The sequence below is a fragment of the Falco naumanni genome, chromosome Z (genome assembly GCF_017639655.2).
Source record: "Falco naumanni isolate bFalNau1 chromosome Z, bFalNau1.pat, whole genome shotgun sequence".
NCBI lineage: Eukaryota > Metazoa > Chordata > Aves > Falconiformes > Falconidae > Falco > Falco naumanni.
Window position 1 is genome coordinate 37546936 of NC_054080.1, and position 27252 is coordinate 37574187.

Genomic DNA, 27252 nt, shown 5'->3' on the forward strand with positions numbered 1-27252 from the left:
TCGTACTGATATTTTGCAAATAGCACTGTTCATCAGAAGTGTACAGGGAAGTTCTCTCCTACCAGTTTGCTTTGTAACTTTGGAAATGATGCTTCTGTGAATTAAGTTGATTCAAGAAGAGTTTACGCACGGGTGGGGAGTACATGTCTTGATCCTAACGTAGCTGTAGGAGGAAGTGGCCGATGCACTGGCAATGTAGTCTTCCATTGTTGCACCTCTCTTTTTGTCCTGTACCAACAGCTATTACTTTGAAAGTGGGACTCTGTGGTCTTTAAAAAGGAGTTCATAAAGTGCTGGGAGCACAATTGGGTGAGAACTGGGGACCATGACCCCTGGAACCACAGTTAGTTTTGACTGGATTTTGCTATGTTTCTGAGTGGGTGAGAATCAATTAGCAGGACAAAGCACTGAGAAACCAGGCAGTGTAATATGGACAAAACAATGATTCATGCTTCAGTACAAACCAGATGGATGTGGGGACATAATTACAGTGTACAGTCAGATCTGCAGCAGTTAGTTTGCCTCAGCTCAGTATTAGCTCGGGTTCCCCCTTTCTTACACCCTGGGGTGGAAGGCCTTGGGGCGCCCCACATCCACTGTGGTGCGGGGTCACAGACCCGTCGTGCAGCCCCTGGGGCCAGCTGGATCTGGATGTGGGGAAGCAGAGAGGCCAAACCCGCCTGCAGATTTCAGCTGTGGCCCATGGGAAAGTTGCAGAGGGTCATTCTGTGAGAGGTTTTGTAGTTTGAAAAGCTTAACTACTGTGTTGCTCTCGGCAGTTGAGCAAATACTATTTTCAGATACTTTAAAGTAGGAAACTTAGGATGAGAGGAGGGATCTTTGATTTCAGTAGCTGAGAGAGCAGAAATCTCTGGTTGAACCTGCAGTCCCCTTCATGGCTGTCTTCAGAAACTTAACCTTTCCTACTTTTGACTTGAGAACAGATTTTGAAGAAACGTGAATAGTTCTCTGCTATATGGGCCAAAGAATTCTTTGATCAGTGGTTGAATCTTATAACAGGAACAAAAGCACTAAGCTGGTGGCGGTTCCATCTCCTGTGAACCAGAGGATGCCAAGGTGCATGTTCTGTTGGGAGCACAGCGAATGGTTTCTGCCTAAAAGTCTTCTCTCTGAAGAAGTTTCAGTTACTGTGATTATGCTTTGTAGGGCTAAAGTAGTAAAGGATTAGGAAAAGGAATTTTTTCATTTCCTTGACAGTTATGAGGGAGAAATAGTTTAAAAGGGAAATGTAAGATTACAGAAGTTGGTTAAGGAACCAAGATCAGCTATTGTACTAGAATTTTTTTACAGTACTAAGATAATTAATTTTAAATTGGCAGCTATCTTTTAATCCAATATTACAAAAGTTTTTCTTGAAAATTTAATAGGTTTCTCTAAGTATCTTTAAGGAAATGTATATTCTAAATGAAGGAAGAAGTCTACAGTTTGTGTATTTTTGTTTTAGAAGGGTTGGGTTCTGTTGTGGTTTTTCTTTGTCGAGTTCATTTTTTAATGAGTTTGAATAAAATCAAAATCTAAAAATTGCTTTAGTGTTATCTTGACAGTAGATTTTCTTAGCAGTACTAGAGGTATTTTTTTAAGTTCAGTGTCTGTCTTTTGGAGTTTTCTCTGTATACTCTTCAAGGATATGCCCAGTGAGCAGGATTTCAGTGTGTGGAAGTTTTGACTCGGATTGCACAGCCACACAGTCTTCTTGTTCGTAAAGCACACCATTTCTTCTCTTATTATATAGGCAATGACTTGGACAGAGTTGTAGAAGTTACACTCGGACATTAACTGGTATCAGAGAACTGATAGTTTTTAATTTGCACACCTGGAGATATAGCTTTTAAAGCAGGTTTTGTCTTTAAGTTTTATAAAGCTCACTTCAGCTACGGAAACCTATACATAAATGCATTTTGGAAGTTGCTTGCTGTTTTGTATAATTTAGAGTTCTGTCCAGATTTACAGATGCCAGTTTTGTTTTCTTTTCAGGTTCCTGGCAAGTTTTCTGTGTATATTGATTGTGAATTAGTAAGGCAGCAATGGCACTTTTGCTGCAGTGCAGCATTTAGTTACTGACCACAGTGACTCCTGTTTTGTACTGCCTGCTCAACTGGCCTGTCATACTCTCTTCAGTTAGGCATATCCTAGAAGGTTGTTTGGAAGCTTTTGGCAAGGTGTCTGATAGCGTAAATTAAACTTCACATTATTTAGTGGGAATCATGCAAATGCAATCAGAACTGATGCCTCATTGTTTTTATGTTTACATGCATAGAAGGAGAACAAAAGTCTTAGTAAAATGAGGAGTTTTGCTATGATGGAAGTAGGAGGAGAGATGTAGAGCGGCTTTATTGGGCGTGTTACCTTAAAACAGCAGCTGGATGTCTATCAGAAAATAGCACGTTGAGATACTGGTTTTCACAGATCTAGAGTTGTGAGTTTCAGCTAATGCCTTCAACAAAAGTATATCTAAAACTGTTTGATGAAGAGGGACAAAAGGGTCTGTCATGAATTAAGTCTAGAAAGGTAAAAGGGGGAGCCTATAATTGCCTTTTTTAAAATTCAGAGTTACAATCTTAGCTTAACCCAAGTCCAATGCATTTTCCTGAACGGATAGTATTTATAAAACTTTTTTTTGCATTGACTATATACCTTATTTAGGCTTTTCAGACATATGCCAAGAGACTAACATAATAGGTTCATGTTTAGCAAATGGAAAAAAATACACACGAAGTTGCAGTGGAAATGTTGCACTTTGGAGAATAAATGTGTATGTGCAGATTTTGTCGTCTTAATGTCTTTTTTATTTTAATAATTACAGACTTTCTGTCTTACTCTGTACCTAGCTATTATTATTATTACTACTACTACTGCTGCTGCTGTTTCTATTTTTCTTTACACATGAGAGAAAAATGTTGGTTTTGCATATCAGTGAATTTTTAAAAACACATTTTTGTAAGCATCTCTAGTTAGTGTGCTTTTGAAACGTAATTATTTTCGAGTATGCGTGAAGAAATAGAATAAAATTGTTCTCCCCAAAAATGCTAAAATTTGACAAAAAATACGGTATGTAACATACTTAAAAATACATTTCAGTAAAGTGAGTAGAAAAATGGTACTAGGTGTACTGTAGAATTTTTTATTTAGATAACTATAGTTTGTTAAAGAAAAAACATGCACTGTAGGTATTTTATGGTCTACCAATAAAAGAATAATAAGGGCACAATATGGAAAAAAACATATTTATCAGACTTTGTGACACAGTATCTGATGAAATAATAGCATAAATGTTATTGTTCATAAACTATTTTAATATGAGAAGAAGAAATGTCACTGGGAAGAATATATTTAGTGAAAATCTGGTGGTGGGTAATTTGATTTTTTGGTGTTGTTCATTTGGGTTTTTTTGTTTTAGTTTTTCCTTGATAAACAGTCCATGTTTTCCTTGAAATCTGTGGAAAATGAATATGACTAATTTGAACTGTCCTTGTCTCAAAGTAGACTTAAATTTTTTTTTGGAATACAGGAATATTTTAGTTTTGAAAATGTATTTACAGTACTGTATACAGCTTGCTAACATGTGTGAAATGTGACTTACAGGTGCTGACCTTAAAGAAAGAGCAAAAATGCACTCAAGTGAAGTTAGTTCTTTTGTCTCAAAAGCAAGAGCAACTATTAATGAAATGGGTATGTAACCTCTCCTCTGGACAATGTTATTTTAACTGTAACCTGAGAAGGGTTAGATCAGAGGAATGACAATAAACATGTGGGGTTAATTCTTGACAGGTAGTAGGATATCTGCGATTTCTATTGATAAATATGAATCATGGTGCATTACTTCTTGTAAAATGTTCCTAATTGAGTTGGACTTTTTTTTTTAGAATGCTAGAAAAGGCTGAGTCTTAACTGAAATAAGAGATGATATGCCCAGCTGTTTTCATAAAGGATGGCTTGTTCAGTGACACCCAAGTACTTTAGAATTAAATTTTTAATTTTGCATTCCTGTGGTTCATATAATCAATGCAGTCTTTACTACATTTTGTAAACATGTTAAACATCAGCTGTTGATAGAAAGGTAGCTGCTAAGGCCTTCTGAAATTTTGTTTAGTATGCACTTGTTCCGGAGTAGTAAAACCTGTTACTAGTTTGGGATTTTAATTGACTTATACCAGTTTTTAAGTATAGTTATTTCTCTAGAAATTTTACATTATGAATTCATCATCAAATCATTATGTTTCTACATTCTGCTGATAAGTTTTAATGAAATTGGTTTTCAATGGGGTATTGCCGATACGTTTTGTCAGAAAGAGAAGTCAAGTGTGCCAAGTTTGAAGCAATTAACTTCATACATTTAATTTTATATGCAACATATTTTATCACTTGAAATTTTGTCACAAAACTTTGAAGAATAAATAATTTTTTAGAGAATGTTTTTAGATGCATTTTCTTAAAAATACATTGGGTCAGATCTTGGTTTGGGCAGAATGTTAAGAGTGGAAACCAGTATGTTTTTGGACATAAATGACAGACTACTGAAGGATGGGTCTTTGATTAGGTACTTCATGGAGATGCCTGTGTCCTTGAATTAATGTCTTGTCTTTGAAGCGAAGCAGAGACTCAAGGCTCTTCAAGTGAATAAAATCAGGAACATACCTAGAAGTGCATAGATACTGAATTTCCTGCCGCTGATCCTGTTGTTCATGCTGGTGTTTGTCCTTTTATTGGAATGCCAAACAAGAGGCAACAAGTTGTTTCAATTAGTTCATAAGCTTTTTGAGAGGCTTCCTTACCTCTAAGAGAAAATTTTTCAGCCTTTCTTAGACTGAAGTTACTGAAAATGCTTTCTGAGCTGCTCTTAACTTTTAAATAGGAGCAACTGGTTTTAAGATCTTCCTATGATCAGGAGATCTTTGTTTTTTTCAATTTTATTATTTTTATTTTTTTAAGTAAAAAAAAAAATTGAATTCAGCAGTCTGTACAGAATAGCTGGAAAATATGCACAGTGGTTTGATGCTTTGATTTCCTTCAGAGTTGAAAAGAGTTTAAGACAAATGTTTGATTGTTTTGAACTTCATTAAGGCTCCTGTGAAAGTATTTAACTACTGAATATGTAAGCAAATTTTAAGTATTATCTGAAAGGTTTATAGTGGATCATTATGCTAACAGTGAATTACTTGCAGTTTAGGAAGCCAATGTGAGTGCTTTCCTTCATTGATCTCTACTCTCTTTCTTAAGAAAGAAGCATGAAATTGTGTGTAAGTGGAATTAATATTTGAGAATCTAGGTCACTGTCGTGGTTTAACCCCAGCTGGCAACTGAGCACCACACAGCTGCTTGCTTACTCCCCCCACAGTGGGATAGAGGAGAGAATCAATCGGAAGGGTAAAAGTGAGAAAACTCAGGGGTTGGGATAAAGACAGTTTAATAGGTAAAGTAAAAGCCGCACACACAAGCAAAGCAGAACAAGGAATTCATTCACCACTTCCCATGGGCAGGCAGGGGCTCAGCCATCCCCAGGAAAGCCGGGCTCCATCACGAGTAACGGTTACTTGGGAAGACAAACACTATAATGCTGAATGTCCCCACCTTCCCTCTTCCTCCTCCAGTTTATGTACTCAGCATAACACCCCATGGTATGGAATTTGGCTAGTTTGGGTCAGCTGTCCTGGCTGTGTCCCCTCCCAATGTCCTGTGCCCCTCCAGCCCTCTCGCTGGCATGGCCTGAGAAACTGAAAAGTCCTTGTCTTAGTATAAATATGACTTAGCCATAACTAAAAGCATCAGTATGTTATCAGCATTATTCTCAAACCAAATCCAAAACACGGCACTGTACCAGCTCCTAAGAGGAAAATTAACTCTGTTTTAGCTGAAACCAGAACAGTCACTGAAGTACCTTGATAGGAATGTTTGTCAGGGGATGCAATAATAGCAATTAAACATGCTGCAGGTTGGAAAAGAGAAGGAATTTGAATGTATGTAACCCTTACCCGATACTGTAAAAAAACTTTTGCTTAGGTGGAATGAGTGTCTCTCTCCCCTCCCCCTTCTTTCTCTTTCTCTCCCCCTTCTCCCTCCTTCCTTACTCCCTCCCTGTCCCCATTTTGCCATTTCTGCTTTAAAACACTAAACAAAACAGTCACTAGAAGGTTCTTTAATGGTTACCTGATACTTGACCATCTCTCAGTTTAAAGGCTTTTTTTTTTTTACAGGATTAGAGAATAATATTGAGATACCACTTCTAATATTATTGGTCAGTTTTCATATTGTGTATGTTTGGACATTTGAGATACTGGTTTTGAACACATTATGGTAACGGTACATGTATTTATAGGATGGATGTAACATTTTTCTGAAGGGTCTTTGCAGAGCAATTTAAAATGTGGTTCCCTAAATCAGGAATCAGTAGAGAATATAAAACAGTGGATTTTATAAATGAGATTAGATTATATGGGTGAACATGATGGTATGTTGTGTGATACCTTATGAATAGAAGTGAACATTAATTTTGCAGCATCAGAAATTCTCAGTTCTTCTTTTTTTGTTCTGAAGAAATGGTCTGGCATTCCAGAATGTAATTTTGTAGAACTTGTGGGACATTGTATTTGCATTTGATTATTGCAATGATTCTGTGTGTTGGAAATAATAATGATGTATTTCCTACCCAGCACAACCAGAATAGAATGTTCTGAGATCATTAAAGAGGGGAAACAATTTTCAAATTATTATTTGCCACTGTAGAATGCTATATAGCCAGGGAACAATATTTCCAATCTTCCACTTTGTTTTTTCTTTTTTGTATCCAAGTTTAATGCTGTAATCTCATCTAAAATGTGTTCTACTTTTTGCTTTTCAGAAATAGGTCATGTTTTGATAATTGCGTTTGTGTTTGGGTGTGTGACCTAGTAAGGAGATGCTTCTTTTAAGCAATATTTTCAGAAAGAAGACCCATTAAATTATCTTTGTAGATAAAGTACAAAAAAGGTTAATTAAATCTTGAACAACTGCATAAACTTATCTTTTTAGAATTGACATACTTCGGTTTTCTTTATTTCCTGTCAATTTCATTACATTTAAAACCCTTACACTAGTGGTTTATGTAAAAAGCTGTAGTATCATTTTGGAATACGGCTACAGAAGAGAAATTTCTGGAAATTGAAAGCATACTGCATTTGTTTTTAAGAAATTAATTTACAACTTCTTGCTAAATTTGGGTGAAGTATTAAGACTGCAGTAAATACCACTTGGTATAAAAAGAAGGATTTAAAAAAGCTGAAAATTTGTACTGAGCCATTCGTTGCAATGCTTTGAGTTGGGGAGCAGGGGATCAAAACAGTTTCTATTTTTAGCAGTGGTTGCTTCTTCTAAAATTACACCAGAAATGTGGGGGTTTGTTTACTTTTTTTTGGTTGGTTTTGTTGTTGTTTTGTGGTGTGGTTTTTTTGGTTTTGTTTTTTTTTTTTTAGTAGTAAGAATTGTAAGACTGCCTGTCCATTACTGTGTTCTGCCTTGAGGCTTTTTGTTACTGATGTAAGGCTGGCTTTGTCCTCAAAAAAATAGGAGAGAAGGCATTAATAGATCTCTTGCAACCATGCAAAACAAAACAGGCCTGATGGAATGAAATCAAATGTTACTGACTCCCAGAAACCTTGTTTTTGATGCTTGGGGCAGGGGGGAAGCCATCATTGTGGGTCAGATCTTCAGCATGTATTTTATGATATGACTCCCATTAAGTCCATGTTGTTCTTTATACTGGCTGTGGGGTCTGGGCTGTGATATGATCATTGTACATAATCTGTTGGGATTTCAGTTGCAAAACAAACTGAGGCTATATATGGAGCTGAATGTAATAACCACTGCCCTCCAAAAAAACCCACCTTGTTTAGCAGAAAGAGAAGGTGAAGCTGCAGCGTTGGAACTGAGCAAATACCTGTAATTACTCAGTGATGTTTGGCCCCAACCCCTCATTAGTGAGAAACAAAATTGCAAAGCTTTTCCAAAGTATATATGTTTAAGTACCTAAAATCCACAATTGGGGAAAAAATATAATTTGGAGACTGGCTTTTTTGGTTACTTGTAAAAATCAAAATTAAGTGTAGTTAGGTTTGACTTTTATGTCGCATTTGGAGACAAAACACCTTACTTGTGACCTGATGGAACCTAGTTCTCAACTAAGCTGAGGAAGAAATTCTTAATGAAATGCTAGTTGTACTTGTTTTCTGATGGGCATGTTCCATTATAACAAACCTTATAGTACTCTAAGACATCTGATAAGTTTCTGTGCAAAAGTTTTGATATAACTTTAATAAGTAGTGGTATTACTAACCTTGTTTAGACATAATTTTCACAGATGTGATTAGTTTTGACATAGTCTGGTTTGAATGAGGTTATCCTGAATGAAAGCACCTTGCAGTCATTGTTTTTTTTGGTTTTTTTTTTTTATTGTGTGCTTTTTATTTTATTCAAAGCAGATACAACCATATATTTGAAGTTTTGGGTGTTTTCCTCCTTAGCAGTTTTCTGTCATTCTGGCTTGTCTCAGTCATCATTAAACATTTGATTTACCTAAAAGAGTGCTCTTGTTCATCCTTTAGGAGAAAAGTCTCTTCTCCCAGAAGTTCCTTTTTGACTATTTAAGGTCATACATCCTTGGAAACTCTTAGGTTGTGCCGCATTATACGCTACAGATTTATTTTGGATGCAAGCTGTAAAAACTTGATCACAGAGATCCCAAGAGTGGGATCAGGTTTATGTAAATTTTGCTTGATTTCTGGGCTGCTAACTGCCACCCCACCTTCCCATGGTGAAGTCTTAAAATAGCCAAAAATAGCCAAGAATGATCATTGACGAGGTCAGTACAGTGCTGTATTTTGCTGTTTGAGTTTCTGGTGCTTCTGTGGAGCTTTGTTTAACACTAAAAATCCTCATTTAGTAACAAACACTCCAGACCTGATTAGTACACTGAGAATTGGCTGCTTATGTAATGTTGACCAAATCAGTCTGTGTTTACTGGAGGTAAATCTGGGCAGCAAAGATAGTGTGCTTTAGTTTGGAAATCCATTGTGAAAAACTGTGGATTTCTCTCTTGGGGAAGAGCAGATACAGGCTATAACTTGAAAAAGCATTAACTGAGAAGCTGAATAAAATATTGCAGGTAGCTATCAAATTTGAAAAAGGACAAATGTATAGCTAGCAGTGCCACACTTAGCAGCCATCCTTAGGCATAGTGGTCTCCGTACATTGCTTACACTGTGAAAGGGAGATTTTGGCTTGCTGTGTTTTGTTGTTGCCTGTTAAGTGTAGAGCATAACCAATACAGTTCAAGACTGCTAGCATTCTGAATGTGTTGCTGAGCTCTTGGTTGTTTTCCAGCAATAGATTTACTGCTTCTCTTAACATTGAATTAATTTAAGATACCCTTTGACTAAGTATTGTCTGTTTCCTAAATAGACAGTTCAGTCCTTGCAGAGCTGAAATTATGGCTTTGTAAAATTGCATTGGATTGTTTTTAATTAAAAAACACAATGCTAAACTCTGTACCATTATAGAGGCAATGAACGCAACATTAAACTTCTGTACCAAGATGCTTATTAACTATTTGTATGGCAGCATTGCTTCCACAATTGCTAATACACTTTTCCCCCTATAATAATAACTCTCTAAAAACTCTTACAATAAAAGATGCAGAAGCAGAGGACTCGAATATTAGGATGAGGTGGTTGTAAGATCTGAAGATTAGGGAGGGAGGTGGGTTTGCATTGCTGATTCATTACTTTGATCTCTGGCACTGCTGTACAGCCTTAACAAAAATTAACATAGCCTCAGTTGTAGTTCAGTTTTCCTTCTGTTAGCAATTCCAAATGCTGTTCTATGAGGAAAAGTGCCTGTGCTCTGGCTGTGTCTCTTTAATTTTCCTCCCGCAGAAAGCCACTACCCAAACAAGCATGCTGCTTGCTCAAATGGTTTACTGAGATCAACATAGCTGGTTTGCACATTGACTGTTAATACAGGCCTCCAGTATGACTTGGTGTTGAAGGCTCCTGGAAGCCACATTGTGTATGTTTGATGCGTTGAGAAACTACCCTTTCCTCTTCCTGTTCAGGTTTGAAAATGCATGTTTCAATCCCTGAATGAGAAGGAATAGTTTGTTAGCTCTTTTGCTTTGCCTGTTTCAGTCTCTGGCTCTGTTCCTAGAACCAATTGGTATTCAAAGGGCAGCGATTCCTGGTATGGTACTGGAAGTATTATGTTGCTCTTCTATCGAAGAAATTGTAAGTGCACTGCTTGGGCCCAGTATTAGGCATTGACTTCAGAATATCATGTTCAAGTCTTGTATTGAACATGACTTTTGTTTAGGTATGTGGTGCTTTGAGGGTATTGCTGAGCTAGTTTATATCTATAAAAAAATATTTATGCATACTGTGAACATTAGAGTATGTATCCTTTCTAGTGTTCAGTGAATAAGCTGACTGAAACTATTACTTAATATATTAATCTAATTTAAAATTACAGATATTTTAGCACTAGAGTGGGGAATGTGGGTATACAGAATAATGCTGAAAATAGTACAGGAGAAGAATTATAGAAATGTTCATTTAAAATGGTCACAATCTGTAGGATTTTCTTTGTATCGTGCCAAACAAGAATGCTAGTGGACTAGAGTACATGTTGTCTTCATACTGTAAATCAAACAAGTAGACAATACAAAAAAATCCAGACTTGTCCCATTGGATTCTCTTAACTATTAGAGATTATAGTTGTGCAGCAGCTCGAGTTTTATTTTGTGTGCTAAGAAAGAAAAAAATGTACATAGAATTAGAATGTAAAAATGTAACTGAAATCTTTTATCCTTAGCATTCTCCTTTTGTTTTGTAAAATCAGTGCTTGAATATGTGCTATGCTATTTGTGTAATAAGTTCTTAAATACACTTAGTAAGGATAAGAAATAATTTTCATTTTTCTTCTGCCCAAAACTTTTCTTCATTTGCACAGAAAGTAGATTCTGTCATCTGGGGTTTACTTCATTGTTATTTTGCTGAAGGCAGAATAAATCTACAAGAGGAAACATTAGTAAATATGAAGAAACTGAGGAATCTGTTTTTCAAACTGAAGTGCATCACTGAAGATGAATGACATATCCCAACTATTTTATGTAGTACAAAAAGAGAATCATGGGACAATTGGCTGCAGAAGCCTTGTAGCTAAATGGTTTGATTGAAGTGCCTTGTCCTGGTGTCAGCTGGGATAAAGTTTCATTCTCATTAGTTTCCTAGCTTTTGCTCCTATTATAAAGAATAAAAAAACACACTGTCCCTATTAACTGTCCATAATAAAGTACCAAATAGAAGATTTTAAAATTAAGAACATAATATTCCTATATTAAGTAATTTTTTTGTCAATTCAAAAGTGGGTTTTTTTGTTCATTTATAAAAAAGAGCGATCACTGGAGGAAACTGGGAAATTAATGGGATTGAGGGAGATGCCTTAAGAAAACCCCTTAGCTACAGTCATAATAAAGGGAAGATAAACTTTACTAGTATTTTGTGCTTAATAAACGACTGTAAGTAATGTGCAGTGACCATTTTTATTAAAAAGCAAAATTTTTTTACAAGTACTGAGAAATAACTTTTTTCATGCAGCTCTGTCTTGCTGCAGATTGTCTGCCTGAAGTTTGAAGGTATTAAAGCAATGATAGTAATGTTCAAATAAAGCTTTCAACAGTAGCAGTCTATTAGGCTTTTAGCTACCCTCTAATTCCTGTGCTTTGGATAAGAAGCTTTTCACAGCTGTAGCTAGCAAATGTATGGACATGAATTGTGTGTATCCAAGTGCACATGTAGACTATTTAGACTAAGTGTGGTGATGTTTTTGCAGATGGAGATATTTTTAAAACATATGTAAATACGTAAGTTACTTTGAGTAACCACTTTTTCATTCTTTTTGCAATTATGACTGGTAAAGGCTTTGTAGCATTTAGATACTTGTCTTGCACAAAAAATGATTTGACCAATCTTCTTTGCCTTCAAGTTCATACAGGAATATTTGACAGTCTCTCTTAGCCACTTTGTTGTGTTGCTACATACATTGGATGGTTTTCATAGTGTTATAGAATAGATGAACGTGCATGTTGAAATGTTTGGTTTTCTGTTAGCTTTTTTCCTGTAGAAAGGCCTTTTTTTGATTGTAGTGCTTGCAATTGAAAATGCAAGCAAGCTGCTGTAGTCGCTGATGTGATAGCAGATTTTACAACATGAGGTAAATGCCTGAAACACAAATGACAATGCAAAGCTCATATGCCATCTTAATGTTATTATTTTTCTTTAGGAAAAGATCCCAGTTGTTGAAATCAAGATACAGTACTGTGTTGCAATTATTTTTCTGATTTCCTGTGACAGAAATTAACCTACAGGAGAGTGTGATTTTGTGATTAAAATGTTCCAAATATTCTTTATATTAGGAACATTTTAATCACAATTGCCCATGGACTGCCTCTGCCTGCCACTCAGGATGCATAGTTTATGCCCGTTTATTTTTGAAGGGAAAAATCTTAACTTCATGCTCAAGAGCAGCATCACTGAGAGAGGTCAAAAATATGGGTAGTGAACAGGTGGAAGAGAAGTCTATTCTGAGTTACAAGATACAAATATTTAGGTATAAACTTAATTATTTTAAAACCAATTTTAAAAAATAAATTCCGAATTATTATAGCAAGCTAGTATGTAGTTTAAAATCATTACTAATGCTGATTCAAAATTCCTGTTTACATCTGTGGCCTTTTGAAAATGCTGTCCTAACTTGTAACCAGAAAACCTGCAGATTTTGAATTATGAAAGAAATTCTGTAAACTAACAGGTCTTGAACCTTTCTTTCAACATTGTTGGTGTAGTAATTTGCCCATAGACTTCAAGTATTAAGTGGTTTTAAGCTATTGTTAGTTGTAATACTCATTGAAGATAAATAGGATGTAAATGAGCACTTTTTTCTGTAATAAAATATTTTCTTTATTTGACATTTTCACTCTATGATGTGACTTCTGTTGCTTTCCTAATGGCTGACCCATTAATTATGGAATCTACACATAAGTGTTTTGTTGTGTTTAGACATTTTTGGGGCATGTAACCATTCTTTTTATTAATTTGAAGGCTCCATTAATATTACTACTTCTAAATAAATGCACTAAGAAACAGAGAAAGAGCTTTCTTACCTGTAAATTACAAAATTGTCCTTGGGAAGGTGCTGGAACAACTGATCCTGGAAACTACTTCTGGGCACATGAGGGACAAGAAAGTCATCGGTTGTAGTCAGCATGGTTTCACAAAAGGGAAGTTATGCTTCACCGGCCTTATAACTATGATGGAATGACTTGTTTGGTAAGTGAGGGAAGAGCAGTAGGTATTGTCCCTCTTGACTTCAGTAAGGTTTTTGACAAATGTCTCATATAAGATTCTCATAGAGTAACTGATGAGCATGGACTGGATTAACAGACGTGGAATTGGATTGAAAATTGGCTGAATAGATGGCTTCAGAGGCTGGTCATCATCAGCATGAAGTCTACCTGGAGGCCTTTAGCCAGCAGTTTGTAGCCCCGGGGCCAATATTGGCTCAGTCTTATTCATTAACAATCTGGATGACGGGACAGAGTGTACCCTCAGCCGCCTTGCTGATGATATAGAAGCAGAAGGAGTCGCTGATGCACCAGAGGGTTGTGCCGTCATTCAGAGGGAGCTCAGCAAGCTGGAGAAATAGGCTGACAGGAACCTCATTGTGTTCAACAAAGGAAAGTGCAAAATCCTGCACCTGGGTAGAAACAACCCCATGCAGCAGCACATGCTGGGGGCTGATCTGGAAAGCAGTTTTGCAGAAAAGGCCCTGCAGGTCCTGGTGGACACCAAGTTGAACATGAGACAGCACTGTGCCCTTGTGGCAAAGGAGGCTGATGGTAACCTGGTCTGCATTAGGAGAAGTGTTGTGAGTAGGTAGGGGGAGGTGATCCTTCCCCTCTCCTCAGCACTGGTGAGGCCACTGCTAGAGCACAGTTCTGGGCTCCCCAGTACGAGAAAGGTGGAGCTATTGGAAAGAGTCCAGCGAAGGGCCATGAAGATGATGAATGGACTGGAGCATCTCTCCTATGAGGAAAGGTTGAGCAATCTAGGACTGTTTGGCCTGGAGAAGAGAAGGCTCAGGAGGTGACCTCATATCTATGTATCTATATATCTATATATCTGTCTATCTATATATAAACCAAAATATACCTATCTCTCTCTGAATGGGAGGGTGTTAAGAAGATATAGCTAGGCTATCTCCAGTGGTGTCCAGTGACAGGACCAGAGACAATGGGCACAAAATGGAATATAAGAGGTTCCTCTTGAACATCAGGAAACACTTATTTACTGTGAGGGTGATAGAACAGACACAGGTTACCCAAGGAGGTTGTGGAGTCTCCCTCCTTGGCGATCTTCGAGAGCCACGTGGATATGACCTTGAGCAGCCTGTTCTAGGTGACACTGTTTGAGCAAAGGGTTTGGACAAAGTAACCTTCAGAGGTCTTTTCCAGCCTTGACCGTTCTGTGATTTGAAGGTTTCTCATGTGCTGTAGGCATATGTAGGCAGATATTTGCCATGCTTTCTTAACCTGCTTGAGTTAGATAATGAATTGTGGAAGTTTTTATATATCTCTCAATTTATAGCATACTTTCATTCAGTAATCCATATAATACAGTATGCAGGATTTTTTGAACAATTCAATCTCCTTGCTTCATGTTTTATGAAATCCATCATTGAAAAGCAAAAAAATGAGCTGCTGGAAATGCCCCCTGAAGTTGCTTGTCCTAGTAAGCTGTGCATTAACCAGCCTTATTTGTCAAATAATCAGAAATGCACATGTAGAATAAATAGGTTGGACTATCTATTTCTCCATTTTGTGGGAATTCAGTTGTGATGTCATGTAAATCTGAATTATCTTCCTCCTTCTGTCTTAGTTGGAGACCCACATTTTTTGAAGGAAGCAAGAGTACTCTCAGTACTTTCTTTTTAGTCAGTAGTGGGAAACAAGAATGCTTCTTAAACCATTGGCTGTCTGTTGATAGTTGAAGACAAGTCAGGCTTATGAATCTGGTTCAGTACATACTAGCGGTAGTGACTAGTTTCTGATTTACATCTGAGTAACTGTTCTTTCTGAAGATTGATTGCCAGAATATTGTCACTGAAGTAATAAGAGAGATGAACAATAAGGACTTTTTTTGACATTTTCCAGGTATAGGAGCACAACAGAGGAATAGCAGGGGGAGTTAAGGTGACTGTCTTTCATTTTACTGTTTCTTATCAAATGCTTGAAAAAGCACACTTTAAAGTGAGGCTCTATTTGAATGTTCCTAAATACCAAACTGACTGCCGTGTTTTGTTGAATTGAAAATACTTGTCCTAAGCTGTAAAAGAGTACATCAGAAATAGAAGCTAAGTACATCTAAGGGACCATATATAATTTTGCCTTGTTAAGGACTTAATGGGCTTCCATGGTGTTTTCTGATTCATGGGAGTTGTGAACTACAACTGCTGCTGCAGTATCAGTGCAGACTTTTTACCTTAAAGTAAAAGAAACTGAAATCTAAGTTTGTTGGACTAATTCTTTAATAATGACTCCTATATCCTAGCTATAGGAAGGAATACTGCAGGTGTTCTTCAGGGTTGATTGAACTGCTGTCAGGCAAATACATAGTTCTCATAGAAAGCTTGTTGACATGTGAACAGCCTAGATCTCAAAATTTTGTGCCTAGCTTGAAAATGTTTTTTCTTTTTCTGTATGTTGTACAGTTGCTAACAGAAAATACTACAGGTATAAACTAACTTAGCAAGCAAAGAAGCCACTCTTAGGAGGTCAGTCTTTTTGATTTGATATGTTCTAAATCGCTAACATTTTTTTCTCTCTGAGTGTCATGTATTTTAAGTTAATCAATCTGGACAAGTTGATGTAGGTTGACCAGGAACACAAATCACAAAATCTGGAATTCTGGATGACTGTGTTATTCTTCCTCAGCTCATTTATTTCAGGAACTCTCAGTAAGGGACTAGTAATAGTGATAGGTCTTTTGACCCCTTGGACACTGTCTAAAGAATATGTTTATTGCCTGTTATGTAAAGTCTACTGTATGTAATGTTTCATAAAGGCAAGGCTACTTCCATGTATAAATTGTTGCCATTTTGTTTTTACTGTATTTCTTTATTTGTTCTTCATACTTTTTCCTTCCTTTTTTCTCAATATCTATGGAAAGTAGATTTTTCCTAGTTGATCAGACCATTTCATTGTCTGTGAGTAGTGAGAAAGTGAGGTTTTGCAGGAATGGAAAAAGGCTGCTGCTTGGTAGTTACTAAGAAAATCTCAAGTGTAATTCAGTTTCCTGTCAGATGATATCTTACATTTCTGTAATTTTGTAAGAACTTTTAAATTAGTCAGACGACTAAATAGTCACACACAATTCAGGTTAATATAATCCAGGCAACTTTGACTTTCTATTTGGGGAATGTTGGTGTCCGCAGTATATGAATCAGCTGTATGGACTTTGTGACACATCTGAGAAACTATTTTTGGTCATATCCTCCAGACCTGGTGCTTGTATTCTTACGCTGGTCTTTCATTCATCATATAATCATCTTTAAGCAGAAAGGAAATCCCTTGTTAGTCACTAGCTACTTTCATGTAGAAAGTCACTTAAAGATGAAATAACAATTACCAGCTTCAAAACAGTTGTGATTTTTTGAGATTACTTCCAACACATTACATGTGTTTTTATATGCTTAAATGCAATGTCCTCCTGTGACATTCTGTACTGATGACAAAATTGTGGGAGAGTTTAGCTTACTCTACTCTTCATGTCTTTAAGTAATGGAGAGTCACAGGTAAGCAGGAGTCATTCCAAGACTACAGAATGCATCTGATCAGCCTTTTCTAAAACTACATGTAACATATTTACCAGGAATGCACTTCTGAAGTTGAATTGAAGATCCACAGTTACTACAGAGTAGGAAACGAGCCCATTTCTTTATATTGTTGTATAACATATTTTCTAACTTTTGTTTGAGCTTTTTATGGGTTTATTTGACTTAATTAGCTGCATCGTGTTACTGTTTAGTTTCTCTTATTGAAGTTTTTGTATACCTTTATTTTCTTAGTTCTTCCATTTACCTGTTAGTCACTCCACCTGTATCATGTCTTGAACGGCCAATAAACATCCTTTTATACAGGTTGTTTTGCCTTCTGTTCCAGCAGGTTATTCCTCAAATAATACATACAAAATATTTTGATTTGCTTGTTCATGTTTTTTTTCTTCTTCAGCTAGTCCAAACTCTGTTTCTTCTGTGATCTCAAATACAGAAATACATTTTTGTCTTATATCTGGCTTTGTTGCTGATTTAGGACTAACATATGCTGAAATGGGCCCTTCTTTTTCTTTACTGTACTTGGAACCTTCCTGTTCTGTAATATCATTAAACATCGATGTTATAGTAGGACATGAGTATTGACTTTTGCTTGGGACACTTGTTTTATATTCAGAATGGAAGTGTATCTACATGCTTTACAATAAAATAGATGTGTGAAGTAATTCTTTATGAATTCATTGCGTGAACTGGCTTATTATTTAGTGTCCTTCGTATTCCACACATTGATGTGCTACAAGAATTCAGTGCAATTCTCTTGACTACAGTTCAATGCTGCTTATTACTTGGTCTTTTTTTAACTGCTTCTAACAACATGTATCTGTGTACATGGTCTACTCTTATCTGTATGTTGTACACTCTAGTTGAATTATTTTGTTTCTTATAGATCTATTTCCAATTCTGTTTGGGGACTTCACTATGAAGCTCACAATTGCACATTGATAAACCCATACCAGATTTAGAATCTAGCACCAATGATTATTAGTACAATTGCTTCAAATTTATATCTGTTATTTAGACCGTGACAAAAAATGTGAAATATTAGAGAATGAAACCACTGGGTTTCTTGGCAAAGCTTTAAATGGTCCTTTTCTATCACTCACCGCAAATAAGCCTTGCCATGTGGAATCATTGTGGAGGTTGATCTGTCAATTTACATAATTCATGGTTCCTAAAATGTGAGCGCATACAACTCAGTTAAGTTTACAGGGCGTAATTTGTCAAACATCATATCAGTTTGTTATGAGCTGAACAGTTTTGGAAGTTGTGTATTAGAACTATGCAGATAAACATGAACAAGTGTCTTTTGTACTACAAAACATGAATGTTCCAAGAAGTTTTACCCTTGGTAACAAGTTCTGGTAGCTTAGAAACTCAGCTTATGATCCAAAGCAATTGCCAGTTTATCTCTGTATTGCTTTTTCTGATGCTTCACAAGAACATATTAAAAGGATTAATTTCTTTAATTATTTTGATAGGTATGCACAGAGCTACTGTAAAGAATTTGTATTTTGCCTTTGATTCATTGTCAAGTTCCATGTCAAGTGATCCTTTAAAATTAATATCCTTTGGAAGTGGTGATTCCTACACATGGTATCAAACTGCTTTTTCTCCCTTTGATTTTCAAAGTTTAGTATTTCTTGATAGGAGTGCTGGCCGTAATTCTTGAAACAAGCCATTTTGCAATACTCTCTCTGTAAGTTTTATTTCTGTGTGGAATAGTCTACTTGAATTGTACTATAGCTACATTTGGAAGTTACTTATCATAGGGAAAGTAGTCTGCCTTTGAGTACTGCAAAAGTTGTATAAGTAGTGCTCCAGATTCTGTTTGCTAACCTCTGAGAAATGGAACGTGCATGCAGGCAGTAACTGCTGGGAACTACAGCTGATAATGACCATGCCTTCATGTTCAGGCAAATTATTCTTCATTTTCCTATGTCAAAGTCACATTCTTTCAAGAGAAATGCTAGCTGTGTCAGCCTTGAACTTGGATTGCAAGACTGTTTGGCAAATTGATTATGGTGACAAGGTTATGAGTTTCGGTCAACAACCTGGCCCTGCTGGAAGTGAGAGTTGCCTTCCCTTCTTACCTTCCTATATAACTAAGAAAAAGTACATAGAGAAAGAGGATACATTTTTCATCACACTTCTTTGAGTCTGTGGTGAAGGGGGAAGGAGAGAACATAAATTTGTTGGAGGTGAAGAGCAGTACTGTAAGCTGAATGTTTAAATCACTTCCCCATGTCAGAATGCTGATATTAAATTAAATACAAACCATGCTACGGTCACACAGGGCTCTGACACTGCTACCTGTCATGTGTACTGGCAGCATGTGCATCTGTTTATCACACTGAAAACTTCCCCAGATTCCATGAAGCTGATAACTGCTGCTTTACAGGAGAAAAGTGGCGATAGTGGTGGCCACACCATGTCTGGGAATATTAAGACACAGCTTCCAGCTATGCTAGCATCACAGACGGTTATGATAAGACATCTGTATTTCAACTGGGGTTGTTTGTGTATGTGCCCTTTTTTAAGTATTCCTGGTTTATTCTTTACCTATCACTGCTATGTATGTTTTTGGAGTTTACTATTCAGATTTTTGTCAGAAGTGAATGGAAGCTAGAGAAAAAGGCTTACAAACCTATTCAACCACAGTGTGATTAGAAGGAGGGTCAATGTTATTGTCAGTGTTGCTGAGCAACCAGTTTTTGTCCCAGCTTTGTTTTATGAAACTTGTTTCCCATAGCATGATGGTACTTAAAACAAAATGTAATGAAATGGTGTTTCAGAGGTGTTCTTTACGAGGCCAATATTAACTGGTACTTTCTTTTTCAGCAAATCTGCCTGTACCTACTATTGCTGCAATAGATGGAACTGCATTAGGTGGTGGCCTAGAACTTGCGTTAGCCTGTGATATAAGAGTGGCAGGTAGGTGTGAATCCTTTTTATGGAACATAGGATTATTAGTGTTGCAGATGGCTTGAATAATCCTTATGTTGGCAACAATCTTATACAACTTAATTTGTGTTTGACATTTTTATAACCAATTATTTTAAAGGGATTTAGCAGAAACCTGTCTAAGTACTTAATTTCAAACAACTTACCACTGATAGCTGGATTGTTTTTGTTACATGTTTTATATTCTTATGACCTTTGTTTTTATCAGTATTGTCAGAAGGGCCATGTGGTAGTTTGATATTTTATTTAGTAATTAAAGTATTCTCCTTATGTGTATTTGAAGTGTTCTAGATGGAGATCTGATTTTATTGAAACAGGTTGCAGGGAAAAAGCAAAAGTTGTTAGTGAGAGTATTATTACACAAGCAATTAAGCTGTTCTAAAAGAAAAGTGACAACAGCACTTGAAAAGAGGAACCTTGACCTATCCAGCTGTCAGAACTGTAAAGCCATTTGTTGGAAAGTAAGTGGAAACTTGGTCTTGAACAGTTGCCAGTAACTGAGGGTATATAAAGCTGTTTGACCCTTAGAGAATATTCTGTCATCTAAAGAATGCATAATAATCAGATACAGAATTCCACCCCATTTTAAAATGTTAAATAATAACAGTCTTTTAGTATTTTACGCTTTGCAGTTAAGTCTCTGTTACTCACTGTAATTGCTTGTTATGTGAAAATGAATAAGGTACAGGACTCGCTTTGATGGGAGTAGTTGAATCTTTTACTAAAGGAAGATCAGTTGAATCTAGATTTTCATAAACAGATGCTTTTTAAGAGATTTATTTATAAAGGAAATGTAATAAGTAAGCAATCTTGTAGGTCATAAGTACATATTTTGCAAAGTTTTTTTCCTATAGATTATAGCAAGAACTCATTTACATTCTGTTTTTTAGCTGCTTCTGCTAAAATGGGCCTAGTTGAAACAAAGTTGGCAATCATTCCAGGTGCAGGTATGAATGTTGTGCTTTTGTTACCATGGATAACTAAAAAAAACCATGCTCTTGGTGCTTGATTTTGGATTGTTGTTTATGAATTTCTGCTTATTTTTACATTTCAATTAAGAATTACAGCATGTTTTAAAGCTTACTGCTCATATTACTTACCAAAAATTAATAGAAAAGTAGATTTCTCATTTTTAGGCAGTGGCACTTGTATATGATGTTTTTAATCAAAGTCTTCACCAAGTCAGTATTGAGTGATTCTGTAAATGACATGTGATGTCTTGATCGGAAGACTGAATAATTTTGCAAAGGAACAGAGGTAGAGTGTTCTCTACTCTGGAAGCAGAGAAAGGAAAAAAGGTAGAGTGTACAAAAATGGTAATTTAAATAATGATCCACTTTTACATAATGTCTGGTACTTTAAGATTAAAATTCTGTTTTCATGCTGCCTGTAAATTGGTTGCAAAGAGTTTAAAAGCTGAAAGTGTAGCTGTGAATAGATCTTTTGTCTTACCAACAGATTTTGCAGGTTTTGGGGTCAAAAGCTTCTTTTCTGTTTGGAAGGCTAGTTGTCTGGCTTTTCCTGGATTCAAGGTGAATGAAAGTTATATAATGAATAACATTTAAGAAGACCTTTGTGTTATGAAACCTTTGTTTTTATTTTATGCATAAGTCATTGTTACCTGAATTAAGTTGTCTGCCTTTCTGGGGAAAGGGCAGTAACTTGAAAACGAGTGCATCCCTGTGACCCCCACCTAGCTTTGACCTTCTTATCTGGAACTTCTGGGGAACTTTCTACCCTTTCTTTCCCCATATTTTATTTCTAATCGGTGGAACCTGTTTTGAAAGCACTGTATGCAGTTTTAGTGGGACACCATGGAAGCTTGTGTAGAGCGGATAGTAAAGACTACCATAATGGGAGCACTTGTATGAACTTTGTGTAAAGAAACTATCAGGTCTCATCACTAATCTATACAATTTCTGCACAGTTTCAAATGCTCTATTATTATGTTTATTGTTGAGTTGTGATTTCAGTCAATACTTTCTCCCAATCTCTCGTTCTCTGTGGTTAGAGCTACATTTTACATAAGGAAAACTGAGTTATGGTGACTGGTCTCTTTTTTAGCAGTGGATAAAAATAGCAATGTAGATGAATTTAAGGATATGTTTCCTTCTTGTGGTGTTGTAAATAATGACTTGACAATAAGTTCTAGTGAAGAAAAATACAGAAAATGATATTGTTTTTCTTGGCAATTTCCCCCCTTGATCTTCCCACTCCACCCTCTCCTAAGAATTCTACAGGACAGTATGGGAGACATGATCTCCAGTTCAAGAAATTCAGGTCAAGTTCTCCATATGTTCTTAGTATTCAACTTGCTAGGTTATCTCATGTCTGCTTGTCTTCATTTAATTATAGATGTTTCAAACTTCTAACACTTTCACCTTAAAATGCTAGGTGAATGATTCATTATGAGTTTCATTCAGAATATTTTATTCCTATTCAAAGACTGAGTTTTGAAAAATCTTTTTTTTCTTTTTTTTTTTCCCTGTCCTAAAACAATGATTTGGGTATATGTCTTCAGCTCCTTGAAAATACGACAGATTTCACCATCTTATAATGCCGTTTACACTTAAAACATTTTGGTGTATGTTCAGTGATGAATTTTTTCCCTATTCTTATAGCCTTTCTGAGGACTCTTTTTGCTGAGTGTATTCAAGCTTATCACAACTTTTTCCTGATTAGCCTGTACTTGCGCCAATCTGCTGAGCAATGATGTTTCAGCCCTTTTTGGCTCATAGTAACTGATCATGTGTTATGTCATCAGAGGGTGAAGAATGAGTGAAGAAATTTTGCATATGCCATTTAGGCAGAGAAGCCAGATACGACTCCTGGAACCATAGGCTTCATGTGTTAATGGAATATTTTCTTCTAGTGCTGACTTAAACCTGCTGTGAGCCAAAGCAGGACTGGGCAGTGGAGCTGAAAACAGCACTGCAGCCATCGAGAGGCTTCAATACGTTTCTGCGGCCATCTAATAAAACTGAAACACACTGACAAAATGTGTTGCTTCTTTGAAGGAAGTCCCTCCAGCATGGCAAGCTATTACTGTTTTTATTTCTGTTCCATCAGCTGCCACAAGTGTGTGGTAGATGTACAGATCCTAACTTGGGTCATAATTAGCATGAGTGTTTGAGGCTGTATGAAAAACTATTTTCCATTTTGCTTTTTTAACCCCCCAGGACGTTACTCTGAAGAGGTTATGTTAGAAGAATATTAGTAGAATTTAACAGTATTAAAATACAGATTCAGGGCAGATCAGCTATGAAATTTTGAACCTTGTTGTATGTTGTGTTTTATTCCATCCTATTTTGAAATGTGGTCATCGAAAGACCCAGTCAGCTGCTGTCTAGTGACCAACGAGTTTTAAAATATATTTCCCAGGTGTGAGAAATTTTGCTTTTGAATATGCACATAAGTACTGTAACCTTCTAAAGGCTAAGGTCCAGCAGCAGTTAGTTGAATTCTGGTTAATAAACTAAAATCAATTGTTCCTTCTAAGCCTGTTGAGGGTCTCAGCCAAATAAGCATTTGGCTGTGTGCCTTAACTGTGAAAGCAGAGTGAGTATCCTCAGAAAATTCATCCATGGCAGACAGCAGAGCAAGACTAAGTGGGGTGACAACACTGCCTCCTTTTACACAATAGCTTTGTGCACAGACCAGCTGCTCAGGTTGTGAGGCAGAAGGATTGATTCTTCTGCCTTCAGAAATTTAAATCGAATTCTCTCCACTGTGAAAACAGCCTTAACTGGCAGACGGTGAGCTAGGGAAAGTAAAAAAATCTTTCCATTTTTCCTTTTCCAATACATCCCACTGTCTAGTAAAGAAGTCAAGATTCAGAGAACTAAGGGAAATGTGTAACAGACAGAAAATGGCTTGGTAAAATCAGCACTGGGAAAGTTACCTGAGGATTAATATTGACGATTTTTATTTTCTGAAGAAGGTCTGCCAATCCCTATTCATTGCACAAGTGCTCTTATGCCACCACAACAATCATTTATCATAGAATCATAGAATTGTTTAGGTTGGAAAAGACCTTTAGGATCGTTGAATCCAACTGTTAACCTAGCACTGCCAAGTCCACCACTTAAACCATGTCCTTAAGCACCACACCTCCACATCTTTTAAATACCTCCAGGGATGGTGACTCCACTACCCTGGGCAGCATGTTCAATGCTTGACAAAACTTTTGGTGAAGAACTTTTTCCTAATATCCAATCTAAACCTCCCATGGTGCAACTTAAGGCTGTTGCCTCTTGTCCTGTTGCTTCTTACTTGGGAGAAGAGACTGACAACCCATTTTGCTGCAACCTCCTTTCAGGTAGTTGTAGAAAGCAATAAGATCTCCACTAAGCCTCCTTTTCTCCAGACTGAACAATCCCAGTTTTCTCAGCCACTTCTCATAAGGCTTGTGCTCTAGACCCTTCACCAGGTTTATAGCCCTTCTCTGGACACACTCCAGCACCTCAATGTCTTGTAGTGAGTGGCCCAAAACTGAACACAGAATTTGAGGTGCAGCCTCACCAGTGCTGAGTATGGGAGGACCATCACTTCCCTAGTGATCTGCTGGCCACACTGTTTTGGATACAAGCCAGGATGCTACTGGCCACCTGGGCACACTGCTGGCTCACATTCATCTGGGTGTCAACCAACACCCCAAGGCCCTTTCCCACCAGGCGCTTTCCAGCCACTCTGCCCAGCCTGTAGCGCTGTGTGGGGTTGCTGTGATCCAGGGGCAGGGCCTGGCACTTCATGTTGAACCTCATACTGTTGGCCTTGGCCCATCAGTCCATCCTGTCCAGACCCCTCTGCAGAGCCTGCCTGCCCTCGGGCAGATCAGCACCATGCCCCCACAACTTGGTGTCATCTGCAAACTTACCAAGGGTGCACTCGAACCCCTTGTCCAGGTCATTGATAAAGATGTTAAACAGGACAGACCTCGATACTGAGCCCTGGGGAACACCATTTGTGCCCGGCCACCAGCTGGGTGTAACTCCATTCACCACCACTCTTCAGGCTCAGCCCTCCAGCCAGCTTTTAACTTGGTGAAGGGTACACCCGTCCAAGCCATGAGCAGCCAGTTTCTCAGGAGAATGCTGTGGGAGATGGTGTCAAAGGCTTTTGTCAAAGAAATCTAGGTAGACACCATCCATGGCCTTTCCCTCATCCCCTAATTGGGTCAGCTTGTCACAGAAGGAGATCATGTTAGTGAAGCAGGACCTGCCTTTCCTAAAACCATGCTGACTGGGCCTGATCACCTGGTTGTCCTGTATGTGCTGTGTGATGGCGCTCAGGATGATCTGCTCAATAACTTTCTGCAGCACTGAGGTCAAGGTGACAGGCCTGTAGTTCCCCAGATACTCCTTCTGTCCCTTCTTGTAGATGGGTTCCATTTTTGTTAACCTTCGGTTAACTGGGACCTCCCCAGTTAGCCAGGACTGCTGATAGATGATTGAAAGTGGCTGGATGAGCACTTCTGCCAGCTCCCTCAGTGCCCCTGGGAGGATCCCATCCAGCTCCATAGACTCGTGCATGTCTAAGTGCTGTAGCAGGTCACTGACCGTTTCCCCTTTGATTATGGGGATTTCATTCTGCTCCTTGTCCCTGTCTTCTAGCCTGGGGGCTGGCTGCCAAGGACAGGTGGTCTTACTGTTAAAGACTGAGCTAAGGCAAAGAAGGCATGAAGTTCCCCATCCTTTGTCGGCATGTTTCCCCTTGCATCCAGTAAAGGATGGATATTCTCCTCGGCCCTCCTTTTGTTGCTAATGTATTTATAGAAAAGTTTTTTATTGTCTTTTATGGCAGTAGCCAGATTAAGTTCTAGCTGAGCTCTGGTACTTCTAATTTTCTTCCTGCATAACCTCACGACATCCTTGTAGTCCTTCTGAGTTGCCTGCCCCTTCTTCCAAAGGTCATAAACTCCCCTTTTTTTCCTGAGTTCCAGCCAAAGCGGTCTGTTCAGCCAGGCTGATCTCCATCCCTGCTGGCTTGTCTTTTGGCACACAGGGACAGCCTGCTCCTGTGCCAGTAAGATTTCCTTCTTGAAGAACATTCAGCTTTCGTGGACACCTTTGCCCTTTAGGACTGCCTCCCATGGAAGTCTGTCAACCAGTCTCCTAAAGAGGCCCTCTGGAAGTCCCGAGTAGCAGTTCTGCTGGCCCTTCTTAATTCTCCAAGAATCAAAACTCATTTAGTGATCACTATGCCCACAACAGCCTCCAACCGTCACATCGCCCACATGTGCTTCTCTGTTCATAAACAGGTCCAGCAGGGTGCCTTCCCTAGCTGGGTCCCTCATCAGCTGGGTCAGGCAGTTGTCTTCCACGCACTTCAGGAACCTCCTAGGCTGGTTCCTCTGTGCTGTGTTGTATTTCAGCTTGTTTGCTCATCCCCTCTCTCCCTCACTTTTTTTCCCCCTGCGAACCTGGGGTCTGTTGGCCAGTTGGGGTCTAGTTTGGCTACAGGGCAGTGATTGCAAAAAAAAGACAGTCCTTAGAATTTTATTAGAATTAGGTGGCCAGATAAAGGGAAAATTTTATTGTCCTCAGATGAAAAGTTTCAGCACGAACTAACCTATTCTTGGACATGAAAGAATGGGCACAGGAGGGAGCTTTTGTGGATGTCTTAGTTTCGGTCTGTTTCAGTCAGGACATGCCTCTCACTGGACAGCAATGAGTTCATATGAGACAGGATTTCATGGGAAACCAGACTTGATTATCTCTCTAGTTTAATGAGATGCTCGTTATCAGCTACAGTTATTATAGTGGCTTTTCTCAGAGTTGTTCATTGCTAAAAGGAGTTGATTTTTCGGATCTCTCGGTCAAAAGGCTGTTTAAACAACTTATTTTCTGTGTAATCCTGTCTTCTGTACAGAACTCAGAATCATGTAGGAAGAGCCTTTTGTACAGCAAAATCATGTTCCGTCTCTTTGTTATTTCTGAAACTGAAGTAAAAGGAAAGCAAACCTCTCCAATTAATGTAGTTTTTGATGTCTCTGAACTTGCAAAGGAAGTGTTTCATAGTGACAAGTTTCTCCATTGCCGAAAATTGTCTTTTGGAGCATTTGTGTCTGAAGTCCTTTGGTTTTTTACTTTGTAACTTTTTAAAGCTATCGCTGTGCATGCTTTCTGATGTTTATCTCTAGGTTTTCACAATGGATGTCATACTGGCCTGTAATTGATAGATGATGCCTTGCTGGCAGGTCTCCCTTTATTTGTTAGTACCTTATTTGTGTACTACTCAGTAGTAGATCTGTTACAAGAAGATAAAAATTCTTGTAAACAACATACATAAGCTTTCTTATTCTTTAAGAGAAAGTTATAATTGGTTGGACAAGGGAAAATATTCTATGACAATAAGTAG

General features: G+C 37.7%; 1 protein-coding gene across 5 annotated transcripts in view; it reads left to right on the forward strand.

Annotated features, from left to right (window-relative positions):
• Positions 1-27252, forward strand: part of AUH (AU RNA binding methylglutaconyl-CoA hydratase) — a 114902-nt gene that overhangs the window by 32035 nt on the left and 55615 nt on the right. For 2 of the 5 annotated variants that reach the window (XM_040579333.1, XM_040579332.1), the window contains exons 4-6: positions 3604-3690; positions 19771-19863; positions 20784-20840. In XM_040579333.1, coding sequence (XP_040435267.1) covers positions 3604-3690; positions 19771-19863; positions 20784-20840 — 237 coding nt within the window. The remainder of the gene's footprint in view (positions 1-3603; positions 3691-19770; positions 19864-20783; positions 20841-27252) is intronic. The other 3 variants (XM_040579334.1, XM_040579335.1, XM_040579336.1) reach the window with 3 other exon arrangements.